Below are 15,198 nucleotides of genomic sequence, written 5' to 3' on the forward strand. Positions count from 1 at the left end.
TTTTCCTGCAAAATATTGCAGATAGAGGAAAATAATACAAATGCATCAAATTTTGAAACATGACAGATGATTAGAAAATTTTCATATTACAATTAAAAGAATCGACTTTTAGTAAATATATCTCATTTTCTCTCTATATAATTTTGTTAAGGTTTGAAAAAACCGTCCACAACCTTGCTCCGTAGTAGCGTTGCTATTGCAATTTAAAACATTGGTTTTCATTATATATATTTTAACATTTTATTTTTGTGGCCTAAGCCTTCCTATTTTAATTAATAAATACTATATGATAATTACATATGAATCAAAGATAAACAGACAACAAGCTTCGTCGCTAATTTTTTTAATAAACAAAACATATATTATAGTGTTATTATCTTCCTTAATTGACCAATATTCTAACTTCTAAAATCATGACTTTTCCCTTTTTTTATAGACAAATGTTAGTGATTAATTTTTTTAAAAAATGAAAAAATCGTTAGCAGAAGAGATCAAATCATAACCTCCTTAATTATTACATTCATAATAGCTTCAAATCAATATCTCCTCAAAATAAAACAATAAGGTAAAACATGAATCTCTGAAATCTGAAAAGTTGATTTATGTAAATGATCCAGAATTAGGAAGGAAAGAAAAAAAAAAGAAGCTAACCGCAAACGCGAATGGGAGCACGAAGCTCAAGAAGAATTGTCTGAGAGAGGAAAATTTGTTTGGCGTTGATGCAAAGTTGACGAATCTCAGATTCAACAACATCAGGGGCATAGGTGCCGAAGTTCAGGAATGTGATTTCCAAATTTTTCCTGAATGTGAACTAGAAAAAATTCGGGAAACGCGTTCCAAAATTTTCATATAAGGGCAAAAACAGAAAAATGGGGGTAGACAAGAAACACCGGGGGTGGGAAGAGAAAAGTTCCATACATACAGGGCTCACTAAATTACATAGCCCAAAACGAAAATCATAAAGCCCAAATCCATAACTGAAAACCCTAGAAATACAATAACTTTCATTTTCTTGTTACCCTTTAAATACGAGCATTCGCGGCTGCAATTTAGAAGTAGCAGTGTGCTCCTCCACAACTCTAAGCTACAATGGTACTTTCTATAATCTATAATCTGAATCCACTTTGAAATGCGTTTTTGTTTATATCTTTGTATTTAGATTTGATTGAATTTGCATTTGAATTTGGTATGTAGGGGATCGATCTAAAAGCTGGTGGTAAGAGCAAAAAAACTAAACGAACAGCACCAAAATCCAATGATATCTACCTCAAGCTACTCGTCAAGGTCCATTTCAATTTCTATATTAAATCAATTATGTTATTGTGATGATATGAATATGAAAAACTAGATCCATAATGTGTATATTAATTTTAATTGACGATGATGATAAATGTGATCCCAGCTCTATGAGACTGTAAAGTCCAGGAATATAATTAGTTCCAACACACATTTGTCTGAGCCTCAATCAATTTTTGTTATATGTGATTTCACAATTTATATTATATACTCACTCCTTTCTTGTTTGATACTATTAAACTTATATTATAACACATGAATACATGTGGATTTAGTTTTTTCAATTTAGTCTCCTTATGTGTGTTCTTATTTATTTATTTATGTGGCTATGATGATAAATACTATCCCAGCTCTATGAGACTGTAAGGTCCGGGAATAAAATTAGTTCCAACACAAATTTGTCTGAGCCTTTAAATTTAAATTCATTTCTCAACCATCCATTGCATTTACTGACTTATTGTATGAATTTTATGAATATGAACAATAATGTGTGATTTTATTTCATGTGACTATGATGATAAATGCTATCCCAGCTCTATGAGACCGCAAGGTCCGGGAATATAACTAGTTCCAACACACATTTGTCTGAGTCTCTGAATTCATTTCACACACCATCTCCCTCACTTATATGATTTTTTGAAATTTTTCATTAAAAATTCCTTAAAACACTTCATTTGCATTTATTTGTTTAAAAAATTGTCTGTTTTTCAGTTGATTTCAAAGATTTTCTTATAGTAATATACATGCATGTGGATTTGGCCTCTTGAAAAGGTGTTTGGTGCTGATATAGAACTCATGGTTCCCTATGATGTTACTTTAACCATGCTAATGCTGATAATCAATACGTGATTATTATTAATATCCATTTATACTGAGGGAACTAGTTCTACATTCTGCAAATGTTTTTGACTGGGTTTTATGTTTAATTTGTACTATTTTCTGTGTTGGAATGATTCTGATTTCATTTGCTATGCTATCAGCTATATCGCTTTCTTGATCGAAGGACGGACAGCAATTTCAATTCTGTAATACTCAAGCGCTTGTTCATGAGCAAGGTCAACCGACCTCCAATTTCTTTATCAAGGGTGATCGAGTACTTGAAGGGGAAGGTATATTGCTCTCTTCCTCTTAGTAATCTTAGTGTATATTAAAAAATTTAATTGTTTTGTTTGATTAGTTATATATTGATCTTATTTTCTTCTGGATTTTTTTTCCCATTAGGATGGTAAAATTGGTGTTGTCGTTGGTGCTGTAACTGATGATATCAGAGTATATGAAGTCCCAGCAATAAAAATAGCTGCACTCAGGTTTACAGAGACTGCACGTGCAAGAATAGAGAAAGCTGGTGGTGAATGCTTAACATTTGATCAACTTGCTCTTAGGGCTCCCCTTGGACAGAACACGGTATGAGTTTGATACCAATACATCTGTTTTTATAATGATTCTCATAGTCTTACTATTCCATTTTGTGTGATTATGATTGGAAAAAAGCACTAACAATCTTCAATTATCGTTGATTTTTCTTTGAATATTAGTTCTTGTGAAGTGATGGTAGCTTTATATTGAGGTACTAACAACTTTATTAATATTTGTTGACTTCAGGTTCTTCTAAGAGGCCCAAAGAATTCTCGTGAAGCAGTGAAACACTTTGGTCGTGCTCCTGGTGTGCCACACAGCCATACCAAGCCTTATGTAAGAGCGACGGGAAGGAAATTTGAGAAGGCTAGAGGAAAGAGGAACAGCAGAGGATTTAGGGTTTGAGTGGATTTTTTTTGTTGATAAACTAGGGTTTGAGTGGATAATTTTGTTCAGTGTCTTTTAATAGTTTTGATACTCTTGAAATTCAACTTTTGATTTATCAATATACAGTTTGTTATATTTATCTTAACAAAGATTCAGTAATATGGACAGTGTTGTGCACCTTGCATTTACCACTCAAATTTGATTTGATGTACTCTAGTGAAATTGACATTAGGCATAAGAAATTCTTTTATATATTCAAACATTTGGTATAATCTATTTGTACTTTCAAATCAAACTATCAAAGCCTAAGCAGATTTGAAACAAATTCAGTTCAATAAAATTTTGTTCATCTTCATTCTTCAACAACAGATAGTTAACTTCCAGATTAACCCCTTATTGATGTTTCATAAGTATTACAACTATTATACATCATCATATACTAAAAGTATAAAATAAACCAAAGTGGATGGAGACAACAGCATTATTTGTACATTAATGGAACATATTAGAACTTCTTGATGAATTCGTAAATGTGATTACTAATTTCTTCTTCTGCTTCTTGATTGTTGAAATGAGCTACTCCTTTTTGCACAATCACTTCCTCCAAATTGGGCACATCTTCCTTGAAACCTCCACCATGAATGTACTCTTTCATGCCTAGCGACGTGTACACCATATCCAACTCACCTGTAATGAATTTTACTGGAACCAAGGTTTTTGCTCCGTTCCATGGAGCTGTGAGCACCCAGAGTCTGCAAATAATGCTTACAACTTATTAACCATCTTTAGAAAAAAGAAAGATAATTTCTAAGATTTGTTTAAAACAATCCCAAGCAACACAAAAAATTAGAGAATCACAAATCTATGTTCCTGTAGTAGTTTAATCCCCCAGTGAACCCTGTTTTCTCAAATTTTGTGACAAAATAAGTAAGATCATCTTTTGTAAGCCAATAGGGCAAGGTGTCAGGAGTATCTGGATTAAATCCAGTTCCATACTCTCCCTTTGGAAATATTGGAGGACCAGTTTTTCGAGTTTTCAGGATATTCTTCAGCACATATGCAGCTCCAACCTCAGCCATCTCAGCTTCCATTTTGCCCGGTTCCTATAAAACACATTGAAAAATAAATTATGTGTATGTTTTGTTTGGTATTGCTGAAATCTGCAGACATAGTAGTCCTCTCCATAAAAATCATGCAAGTGATCAACGATCCTTTTATTAGGATTTCTACGGAGGAAGGGGCTACTAAGACAAACATAAGCCTTGATTAGTTCAGGACGAAACAAGCAAAGATACCAACCAATTAAGGCACCCCCAATCATGAGCCACAAGAAAGACTTGATCTACACCAAGTGAGTCAATGAGACCAACGACATCACCCACCAAGTGAAAAATCGTATAACTACTGATCGAAGCCGGAGCCTTGGTGTCGCCATTGCCACAGAGATCTGGCGCCACGGCCCACGGCATAGAAAGTAGAAATAACTCGTTATCTGCATTTGTTTTTTATGCTTATTATAACATACTTTATTTTCATAATTGTTATCCTAAATCCTATCGACCAAGTGTTGTAAGATCATTGAATAAAAGTATAAAATTTCCATATATTGGACAAAAGCTTCAAAAGGTCATTTTCAGATGGTGCTAGGTAGGTAGGACCCAGAAGTGACCGAGATGAGTAAACAATGAGGAACAATGCCATGAAACAAATCACCATTTTTATGTTTGTAACTCCTTATATTGATCATCAAATGTATTATGTTAACCTCATGAATATGTCGAAATTACAAACATATTCTTAATATATCTTTTAGTCTTCAAATATGAAATAGATCGTCCACTGCCTCCCTGCTAAGTAGTACTAACTGAGTTAAGCTCACGGGAAATTATTATATCTAAATTTCATGACACATAATCACTTAATAAGAAATTTCAATTGATGGATGATGATCAAGACAGCTTGTATTACGACCAAGTCAATGGCCCAAATCAATTTTAAAACATAATTCAAAATTAGTCATCTGATCTTCATCCAATTGATGAGATACAATTATGTGACATAAATTCAAATTCATAAGTTACTCGAGAAACTTTATGCATGTGTTAGTTTATCTCCTAATTTAAGTAAATTATTTTCTGTCCATAAGTTTTCTTCAGAGCATATTTTGACGTGATATTTTAAATGGGAACCTAAACTACTACATGATAGTATCTTTATGCAATTTTGACCACTGAGGCAAGAAAACATAACAAATGAATTATATCAAGTTCATTACACATCCAAACAACAAAGCTTTCATAATAACAGAATCAAGGGAACAAATGCGACGCGCAAATGTAACTTCAAATTGTTGCAGTAAATTACTATTTATTAGAAGACAATTTAACTAAACTCCTAGAGTGAAGAGTTACTTGAGAATCAAGTTGATATAAGATCAGAATTTCTTGATAAAATCATAAATGTGATTGCTGATTTCCTCAGCAGCTTCTTGGTTGTTGAAGTGAGCCACACCTTCTTGTATAACCACTTCCTCCAAATTTGGCACATCTTTCTTGAAACCACCGCTCTCAATGTATTGCTTTGTACCAAAAGTAGTGTAAACCATATCCAAATCACCTATGATGTACTTCACCGGTACTTTAATTTTTGCTCCTGTCCATGCTGCTGTGAGCTCCCAATTTCTGTAAACATAATACATAAGCATTAGCATATACTATTAATGTTAGTAATAGCCTGGTATTTAAATTTGTATATATATATATATATATATATATATATATATATATATATAAAATATAATAAATTAGATATAGTTGTTCGTCCAACTCAATATTAGTTTATTTGAGTGTTTCATATCATCCCTGACCCAGGTTCGAACCTTGGATTGACCATGTATACATGGTACGTGAATGATGGACAAAGGGGCATCTAGTTAATTTGGAAAAATGACAAAAGAATTATGGACTTACAAGTTGAGATTTCTGTAGTAGTTAAGGCCACCGGTGAATCCTGACTTTTCAAATTTAGAAGCATAGTAAGTGATGTCTTCCTGTGAGAGCCAAGAAGGGAGAGCCTTTGTACTTGAAACATTGGGATGAGATAACAAGCCTTCTTTGGGAAGAATTGGTGGCTTAGGACTCCGACTTGTAAGCATTCTCTTGATAACCAATTCCGGACTACCTTTCGCAAATTCAGCTTCTGTTTTCCCGGGTTCCTGTCACATCATTTTCACTAGATTATGCAGAATTGCATAATATCATAACTAGCATAACTAACATTTATATCTAATACTAATCTATTAGATCAACTACTAATATATAAATCAACCTTCCCATTCTTTTGTTTAATGTGTGTCTATTTTCAATGAATCTGTCTCCTTTAAAGTGAGTGATTCACTTTAGAGTGTAAAGTAAGTAATATCAACGGATAATAACAAATCATGAGGTTGTTATAATCACAAAATCCATTTTCAATGTACAATTTTCTTGGGTCATTAGGTTTCATTTTTCGAGTAAGATGCATTGTTATACACTAACTAAAATTTTGTATTGGATCCTCATTATTTATATAAGCATTTACAAATTTGACAAGGCATCACAACAATCTTCATTTATGGACCACACTATTTCAAATATTTCAAATAAATAAGGAAAATAAGTTTGGTACTTGGAACTACTATTTGGTACTATATAGAATCAGCCCTTATATAATGGACTTATGGACCACACTCAAATATCAAAATCCAACGCAACAGGCAAATTGGGACTTAAAGAGGCATATTGTGGTAACGCCATTTATAGAAAAAAAAAACACAGAAATCACATTTTGAAACTAGAAATAGAATTTTGGAAGAAGCAATAACTAGAGTAGGTGCTTTCTGGGTCAATGTTATTACATCAAGGTTATAATAAAATTCAACATTCAAGGGTGTATACTAGTACTAATCTAAATCATGTATGTTTGGTTCCACTTTTAAGAAGAAGAAGATAAGATTAATTTTAAAGAGGTAGAATTAATATAGACACTAGCAACAGCAACATATCAATGCTCTCGCATGGGTTGCGCGGCAAGCTGCACGTCGCTGTTTTGCACATGTCATCGCGAATATTACCACTCTAACTGTTGAAGTAGAACAAGTGAGCCACATTTAAGATTAAATGGTGATGACAAATAATCTGAATTGCAAATTCTTTATTAATTGATTTCAGAGGCGTAGAATTTATTTTAAGCTCGAATTTGAATTTTTTTTTTCCCCCTAAAATTGATAGAGCCAACAGACCACAAAATATGACTACATACGACGATGCTGACATGCATGGAGACAAAGTTGATTTCTACACAAAATATGCTAATGAAATCCAACAATGGAATAATTGTTTCAACCATGTTCTAGTTGGAGATCAAATCAACGACAATTCACCTAGGCCCTCAAGTCAATATTGTTGGGGTTGATTGCAATGTAAGTCCCACATTGCTAATGAAGAAAAAAAAAGGTCAAAGAAATTATATTGAAGAAGTCTCACATCGCTTAGAATGGTGAAGCAATGAGGGAATCAAGGTTATATAATGGACCTAAGTTCTTTGTTTATAATTGCACCAGTCAGTAGCACTTTAAGCTTATATCTGACTTTTTTGTTTTTCTCTTGTACTCTTGTATTAGAGGGTTAAGAGATGTAGTTAGGTATTTGCTTTGGAGAGTGTGGGTGTATTGGGGGCCAAGGGAAGGTTGAGGGTAGTCTATGTGTTGTAACAATTTTCACATAGTGTTTATTCTCTGGTTGTCGGTTTTGACAACGACCGTGGTTTTTTCTCCGATTTGGAGTTTCCACGTTATATTCTTGTGTTGTTGATTGCGTTCTTTTATTTTCTCTATGCCGGTTTTTCCCAACAACTGGTATCAGAGCTCTTGGTTTGATTCAGGAGGAGGGAGTTCCGTTGTGAAGTTTAGGCTAGAGAAAATTGATGGAAGAATCTATGTGGTGATGCAATCTGGGTTACACAAGGTCAGCCTGGAGAGGCGGTGATAATAATACTCAACATCAGTCTGGAGAGGCGGTGCTAAGAATACTCGGGTTACGTCTGAAACAACAACTTATTATGAGGATGCAGAGGTGCTAGTGGAAGTTGGGAATCAATGGAGTGTTGACTCATGGACTTTGGAAGCTCCTATCACATGTGTTTGAAGAAGAAATATTTTTGAATCCATAGAACTAGTTGAAGGTGGAGTTGTTCATCTTGGAGACGGGAAAGCTTGTAAGGTTCAAGGTATGTGTGAGTTTCTTTTAATACGATGTGAGATATTTTCTTTAACTTTAATGCATAGATAGTTCTACTATTATTGGTTATGCATGTTACTAGTGGTGATTCTCATGTTTTGGTTAAGTTGTGGATCTTCGGGTGGGTACTTGTTAGTGACATGAGTTTAGTTGGACTAGTGAAACAAGGTTTACTAGGTGATGTAACTAAACTGGAATTGTTGGAGCCTAACAATGGCCTGAAGATGGTTTCAAAACAGTTTGAAGTTGTTCAAGTGGCACATGGGCATCGTTTGACATGGATGCAAGGTGTGTGATGATAGCGTGCGGGCATTGGTTGGCATTGATGCAAGGTACGCGGTTATCTCGATGGCTGATGAACTTCCAGAGAAAGCCAACATGGAAGTTGCACCATAAATTGTCAGCGAGGTTTCGAGATGAAATTCTTGGGATGGCTTGGTTCCAAGTGAAGAAAAATCTTGGGATGGTTTAGTTCCAAGTGAATGAAATTCTTGGGATGGTTTAGTTCCAAGTGGAGTGTACTTTTTTATGGTGGAGTATGATAATTTAATTTGTCGGTATAGACAATGAGAATTATGATTGTCGGTGAAGACAATGATTGTCGGTATAGACAATGGAAGCATAAGATAATGATTGTCGGTATAGACAATGAAGATTGAAGACCATTACAATCAAGGTGGAGATTGTTGGGGTTGATTGCAATGTAAGTCCCACATTGCTAATGAAGAAAAAAAAAGGTCAAAGAAATTATATTGAAGAAGTCCCACATCGCTTAGAATGGTGAAGCAATGAGGGAATCAAGGTTATATAATGGACCTAAGTTCTTTGTTTATAATTGCACCAGTCAGTAGCACTTTAAGCTTATATCTGACTTTTTTGTTTTTCTCTTGTACTCTTGTATTAGAGGGTTGAGAGATGTAGTTAGGTATTTGCTTTGGAGAGTGTGGGTGTATTGGGGGTCAAGGGAAGGTTGAGGGTAGTCTATGTGTTGTAACAATTTTCACATAGTGTTTATTCTCTGGTTGTCGGTTTTGACAACGACCGTGGTTTTTTCTCCGATTTGGAGTTTCCACGTTATATTCTTGTGTTGTTGATTGCGTTTTTTTATTTTCTCTATGTCGGTTTTTCCCAACAAATATATACTGATGGTTATGTAGGGAGTACACACCATATTTGTCCATCAATCCATTTTTGAACGACCCATGTCCAGAAATGCCATCACACCATACATCTACACTACCATATGTCATATCCCTACCCCACCACAAATGCAAACCACATCACAACATCATAATTTGATCAAAAAAAAAAAAAAAAGATATAGGGTGGGTTAATTCACTGATGATGTGAAATCTTTTAAACTCAATGTGGGCCAATGCTAGGGTGGGAGACCATGACATGTCTCTCACCGGTGCACCATATGATATGTGGATTGGATTGAATGTGTACATGATATTATGGTGTACTGTCAGTATTATATTATTTATTAATTTTTTTGAAAAAAAAAGTTTTCAATTTTTCCGGATAAAATTTTTCTATTTTTTTTTGGAAAAAAAATTTCGGTTTTTTTTTTCGAAAAAAAAGTTCCAAATTTTTAAGGAAAAAAGTTTCGATTTTAGAAAAAAACAATTCCGGAGTCTTTGCTGAACAAAAAAGTTTTCGTTCTTTTTTCAAAAAAAAAAGTTTCGGATATTTTCCGAAAATAAAGTTTCCGATTTTTTTTCTGAAAAAGATCCAATATTTTATTCGGAAAAAAAGTTTCAAATATTTTCTATTTTTTTACTCTTTTTTGTATCGACAATAATTTTTAGGTGAACATTTCGAAACTATTTTTCCCAAAAAATCGGAAACTTTTTTTGGGAAAAATCTGAACTTTTTCCATAAAAAAACAAAAACTTTTTTTTTTTGAAAAATATCCGAAACTTTTTTCCCGAAAAAAGAACGGAAAATTTTTTTCCCAGAAAAACTCTGGAATTGCTTTTATGTGAAATCGAAATTTTTTCCCCCAAAAATCAGGAACTTTTTTTCCAAAAGAAAAAATCGAAAATTTTGTGCCCGAAAAAAAGATAGAAAACTTTTTTCCAGAAAAATTTAAAACTTTTTTTTTTCAAAAAAATATAAATAATATAATACTGACAGTACACCATAATATCATGTACACATTCAATCCAATCCACATATCATATGGTGCACCGGTGAGAGACATGTCATGGTCTCCCACCCTAGCATTGGCCCTCAATGTGAGCTCAATTCTCAACTCCGTTTAGAACTTCTTCAATGAGTCATGTTTTAAATGTTGCAAATTCGAGTAATCCTAATCCTTTAAAAAGAAAAAAGAAAAAAAACAAAGACAGCAATTTGGTGTGTTTTCTGTTTTCTGTCAGGGTTTGGGTCCTACACAAAATCATTCTTTTTAGGCTTTCTCTCATTTATTTCAAACAAGAGAAATACCTTCTCATCTTATGTATTTCTCTCTCTCCCGTCTTTGTCCTTGAATAAATTATCTCAAAATAATTGTCACATTTTACTACTACACATTTGTTGATGTAAAATTTTAATCATGAATATTTTTAGTTGTGTATTATTAAAAATTCCGAAAATTTGATATTTTGATAGTACTCGTTGAGACAAATCTAACAAGATCCCATATGCTAATATTTATCTTTATACATTAATAAAAATATATGATCAAAGTAGCTTATATGAATAGTGCACATGGTCAAACTGTGACAATTATTTTGAACCGGAGGGAGCAGAAATTTGTGCAAAAATAATAATAATACTACTACTACCTATATCACAATTTATTAACGAATTAACTAATAAAAATTATTTTTAGGAGAATGTTAACATGTGCATATATGGCACATGTTAAGGTAGTAAAAATAGAAATTATGCCTTAGAATTTGTGCATTTTAACTTTTCAAGCATTAAATGTCTTGTATCATTAAATGTTAAATTTCTATATTAAGATATCTTATCATGTGTCATATATGCACATGTTAACAAGACCCTTATTTTTATATCTCTACTAAAATTTATTGGGTCATGCTAACATTTGCCTAAGTGCACATGTTCAAGATGCTTCATACTCCGCCCAGACACAATTATAAACAAAAAATACTTTTTAGATTCATTGAAAAAATAATGTATCCAGTCTATATTATTGACCAGATACATTACTTTTTCAATGAACCTAAAAAGTGGTTTTTTGCTTATAATTATGTCCGGAGGGAGTATAGTAATTTTACATTGAACAAAACAATTGTTGACTTTTAAATAAAAGAAATGCAAAATTGATAGTACACTAACAAGTGCCTTAAACCATCTCCAATGGTGGTACTTATATTTTTAAGTACTAGTACCTAATAAGTACTCCCATTGGAGCAAAAACAAAATTGTACCTAGGGGTGTGCAAAAAATTTGGTTATCCTTAACCAAATTACTAACCAATCCATATCCAATTTTAGTTTGCAAAATCCATTTAAAAAAAAACCACACCACTCCAATAAAAAAACACCAATTATAAACCATAACCACATTTTGTAATTTGGTTTGGAATTGGTTTGAAAATTTAGGCCCAATAGCTAATTCAGGCCCAATCTTCAATTTTTTAAAATTCTTTATTATATAATAAAATAATTAATTAAAAGAGGGGTGGAGGACCGGTGGTCAACCGGTGGTCAACGCCGGACCACCGGCAGCCGGTGCGGCGGCGCTCCGGCGGCGGACGGCGGTTTCCGGCGGACCTCCGGCAACTTTCACGACGGCCGGTGGTGGTGCTCCGGCGGTCGGTGGTGGTGCTCCGGCGGCCGGCCACCACCAACCACCCATACTATTTTAATATTATTTTATTTTAAAAATCAGATTTTTAATAATTATTTTAAAAATAATTAAAAAAATCAGTTTTTAATGTTTTTAATTTTTAAAAATAATTAAAAAATTCAGTTTTTTTTTAAATAATTAAAAAATCAGTTTTTAATGTTTTTAGTTTTTCAAAAATTTAGTATTTTAATTTTTTTCCTATTTATTAGTTTTTTTTGTATTTAAAAATTACTCTTTTTTTAAATAATAAAAAATATTTTTAAAACAATATAAAAAATAAGTTTTCGGCTAAGTAAAAAATAATTTGGGTTTAAAAAAAATATTTTGTGGGTTGATTATAAACCAATTCAATCATAAAATTAATGAAAAATTATGTTTTTAAAATAATTAATAAATCTATTTTTTTTAATCAACTAATAAAAAAAATTAGTTTAAGTAAAAAACTTATTTAAAATTGGATCATGTGAATAACTTAAATTTTATTACAAACCGGTTATAAATTGGTTCGATCCGGTTAATAACCAAATCCAAATTAGTTTTAAAAAATAACCGGTTTGTTATTGAAATGGTTTTGGTTTAGAACCAAAACCATCAATTAAGTGTGGTGTGGTGTGGTTTCCAAACCATGCACACCCCTAATTGTACCTAATAGGTACTAGTTCTACAATAAGACATAATACCTAAATAATTTTTGTGGGACCCATTTAAAATGATGTTGAGTTATTGGATAAATGTGCTACTTGTGAGACCAATTTAGAACTTTTGAAGATGTTTTAGGTTGGAGGGATTGAATACTTATTATGTACTATTATTAAAAAAAATTATAAATGAGTGATGTGTACATGTAAGACCCACTTAAGTACCCAGGTAAGAAGACATGTTAGCTATTCCCAAACATATTTTGCTATTTTTTGTAATAAGTGTGAATTTTTATTTTTAATAATTTGGTACGGATGAAGTAGAACTTTGTAACCGATTATATCTGATGGCTACCTTTACAAGTGGTCCACCATAGACAACTGATCTACCGAATACGAATTTTATAAAATTTATTGTTAGATTGAAAATTTATATCATATAGATCATCCATAAAAAAAATTAGAAAAATTGAAAATTATTTGATATGTTATTGAGACTCATCAAAATTTACGGTATTTAATAAACCGTTAATCTTAATGGGTCTCAATAACATATCTAATGATATTCAATCTTTCTAAATATTTTATGGATGATATAAATGATATTATAAACTTTCAATCAAACGATAGATTTTATAAAATTCGTATTTGTTATAATGTTATTCATGACTGATCCACCATGGACCACTTGATGAAATCATCCATTTTAGAATTTACATAATGTACATGAGAACACAAACCTGGAATCTGCAGATATAATAATCATCTCCAAACAAAGCTCGCATGCCATCAACAGGTTTGACTTTAGGATTTCTTGGTAAGAATGGAACACTGAGACAAACATAAGCTTTGATTCTCTCAGGGCGAAACAAACAAACATACCAACCAATGATAGCACCCCAATCATGAGCCACTAGAAAAACTTGATCAACACCAAGTGAGTCAATTAGAGCAACAACATCACCTACCAAGTGAAGGATTGTATAGCTACTAACCGAAGCCGGAGCATCAGTGTCTCCGTAGCCACGGAGATCTGGCGCCACGGCACGGTAGCCTAGGGAGCTGAGAGCAGCAATCTGGTGACGCCATGAGTACCAGAGTTCAGGGAAGCCATGAAGGAACAGAACAACTGGTGCTTCTTTGTTTCCTTTTTCTGCAATATGCATTTTGATGCCATTTACTTCTACTGTTCTGTGCTCTATTCCTTCCATGATGCTCTAGTGTTTTCTTTGGTGTTGTGAATCTTGTGATGTGTTGTTTTGAATGAAAATTGTGCAATAAATGCAACTAAGGTAAGAGAAGAGATGGTTAATTAATACAAGTAGTACTTTAATCGGGTGAATTTTACGAAGATGTGTTTGTTTATACTTTGTTGTCGTTGACTGTTTGGAGAAGTTAATGCATACACACGATACATGTGGAAGGGATTTGAACTTGGGATTGTCTCTATTTTTCGCCTATGGCCAAATTGTACTCCCTCTGTCCCAAAAATGAGCCAGTTCACCGAGACATGTCAATGTATAATTTTGACGACTAATATTTTAATTGTATAATAGTAAAAATTATAAAAAAATTGATATTTTAAAAATACTCATCGAGACGAACCTAACATCTTATATGTTAATATTTATTAGAAAAAAAATATGGTCAAAGCAATATGTGAATAGGGAGTAATTAAATAAGAAAAAGACTAAACAATGTGATCTGGAATTCACATGATTTGATGCTTTTATTATTGGAAAACAACATTTAGCAATGAAATTAACATAATTTCTCATTAAAAACGATATTCTTTCCATCCAAAATATAAAAAGTCATTGATTATTGTATTGCATGTATGCCAATACATAATTTTGATTATGAATATTTTTTTTGTCAAGTGATTATGGATATTTTTAATTGTCTATTAGTAAAAGTTATAAAAATTGATATTTTGAAAATAGTCATCGGAACAAATCAAACACAATCTTATATGATACTTCCTCCGTTTTTTTAAGTGTTCAGTTAGAATAGTAACACTAAATTAAAAAAGTGCATTTTTACACTTTATCTTAATGTTATACCCTAATTTTAATCAACTAATAAATTCTTATTTTTTTTGCACACACTTTCTCTTTCTAATAAATTTAATATATTGTGTAAAAAAAAACAAAATTTAATATGCTATGTACCAAAAATATTAAAAAAAAACTTTAGTTTTCCAAATATATAGCATTAATTAATTTTATTGAAAAAGTTAAGAATAATTGACAAATCGTACCCTTAAAACACCAAATGAATGGTTAATATAAAAACGCTAAATTCTAAATCTGATGAAACTGGACAATTTAAAAAAACGGAGGAGTAATATTTATATTTATATACTTTTACAAAAATACGGTTAAAACAAGATATATGTATTTAGTCAAAATATTCTTATA

At 32.3% G+C, this 15,198-nt stretch overlaps 2 protein-coding genes and 4 non-coding genes across 6 annotated transcripts; 5 read left to right on the forward strand and 1 right to left on the reverse strand.

Annotated features, from left to right (window-relative positions):
• The first annotated feature begins 1,010 nt into the window (after positions 1 to 1,010).
• LOC123890942 (60S ribosomal protein L18-like) lies at positions 1,011 to 3,198 on the forward strand. The gene is made up of 5 exons (XM_045940698.1): positions 1,011 to 1,092; positions 1,195 to 1,284; positions 2,277 to 2,405; positions 2,518 to 2,700; positions 2,899 to 3,198. The coding sequence occupies exons 1-5, from the start codon at positions 1,090 to 1,092 to the stop codon at positions 3,055 to 3,057; spliced, it is 564 nt and encodes a 187-aa protein (XP_045796654.1). The 5' UTR covers positions 1,011 to 1,089; the 3' UTR covers positions 3,058 to 3,198.
• LOC123893350 lies at positions 1,374 to 1,466 on the forward strand. The gene has a single exon (XR_006803454.1). It is a non-coding gene; the product is annotated as a small nucleolar RNA snoR69Y (small nucleolar RNA).
• LOC123893351 lies at positions 1,615 to 1,710 on the forward strand. Its single transcript, XR_006803455.1, has one exon. It is a non-coding gene; the product is annotated as a small nucleolar RNA snoR69Y (small nucleolar RNA).
• LOC123893352 lies at positions 1,798 to 1,893 on the forward strand. The gene has a single exon (XR_006803456.1). It is a non-coding gene; the product is annotated as a small nucleolar RNA snoR69Y (small nucleolar RNA).
• On the forward strand, positions 2,095 to 2,178 carry LOC123893359. The gene has a single exon (XR_006803462.1). It is a non-coding gene; the product is annotated as a small nucleolar RNA snoR53Y (small nucleolar RNA).
• LOC123889036 (epoxide hydrolase A-like) lies at positions 3,083 to 14,196 on the reverse strand. The gene is given in 7 exon segments (XM_045938209.1): positions 3,083 to 3,791; positions 3,898 to 4,144; positions 4,195 to 4,351; positions 4,353 to 4,538; positions 5,477 to 5,720; positions 6,009 to 6,253; positions 13,519 to 14,196. Coding segments are annotated over 7 exon segments (1,797 nt in total). The 5' UTR covers positions 13,990 to 14,196; the 3' UTR covers positions 3,083 to 3,544.
• Positions 14,197 to 15,198: the final 1,002 nt, after the last annotated feature.

Source organism: Trifolium pratense, linkage group LG6, assembly GCF_020283565.1.
Source record: "Trifolium pratense cultivar HEN17-A07 linkage group LG6, ARS_RC_1.1, whole genome shotgun sequence".
NCBI classification, from domain to species: Eukaryota; Viridiplantae; Streptophyta; class Magnoliopsida; order Fabales; family Fabaceae; genus Trifolium; species Trifolium pratense.

Bases quoted from the DNA above. Each gene is read 5' to 3' on its own strand.
- LOC123890942 (XM_045940698.1), top strand. The intron at 1,285-2,276 runs GTCCATTTCAAT...CTATGCTATCAG, and splicing joins ACCTCAAGCTACTCGTCAAG to CTATATCGCTTTCTTGATCG. The intron at 2,406-2,517 runs GTATATTGCTCT...TTTTCCCATTAG, and splicing joins TCGAGTACTTGAAGGGGAAG to GATGGTAAAATTGGTGTTGT.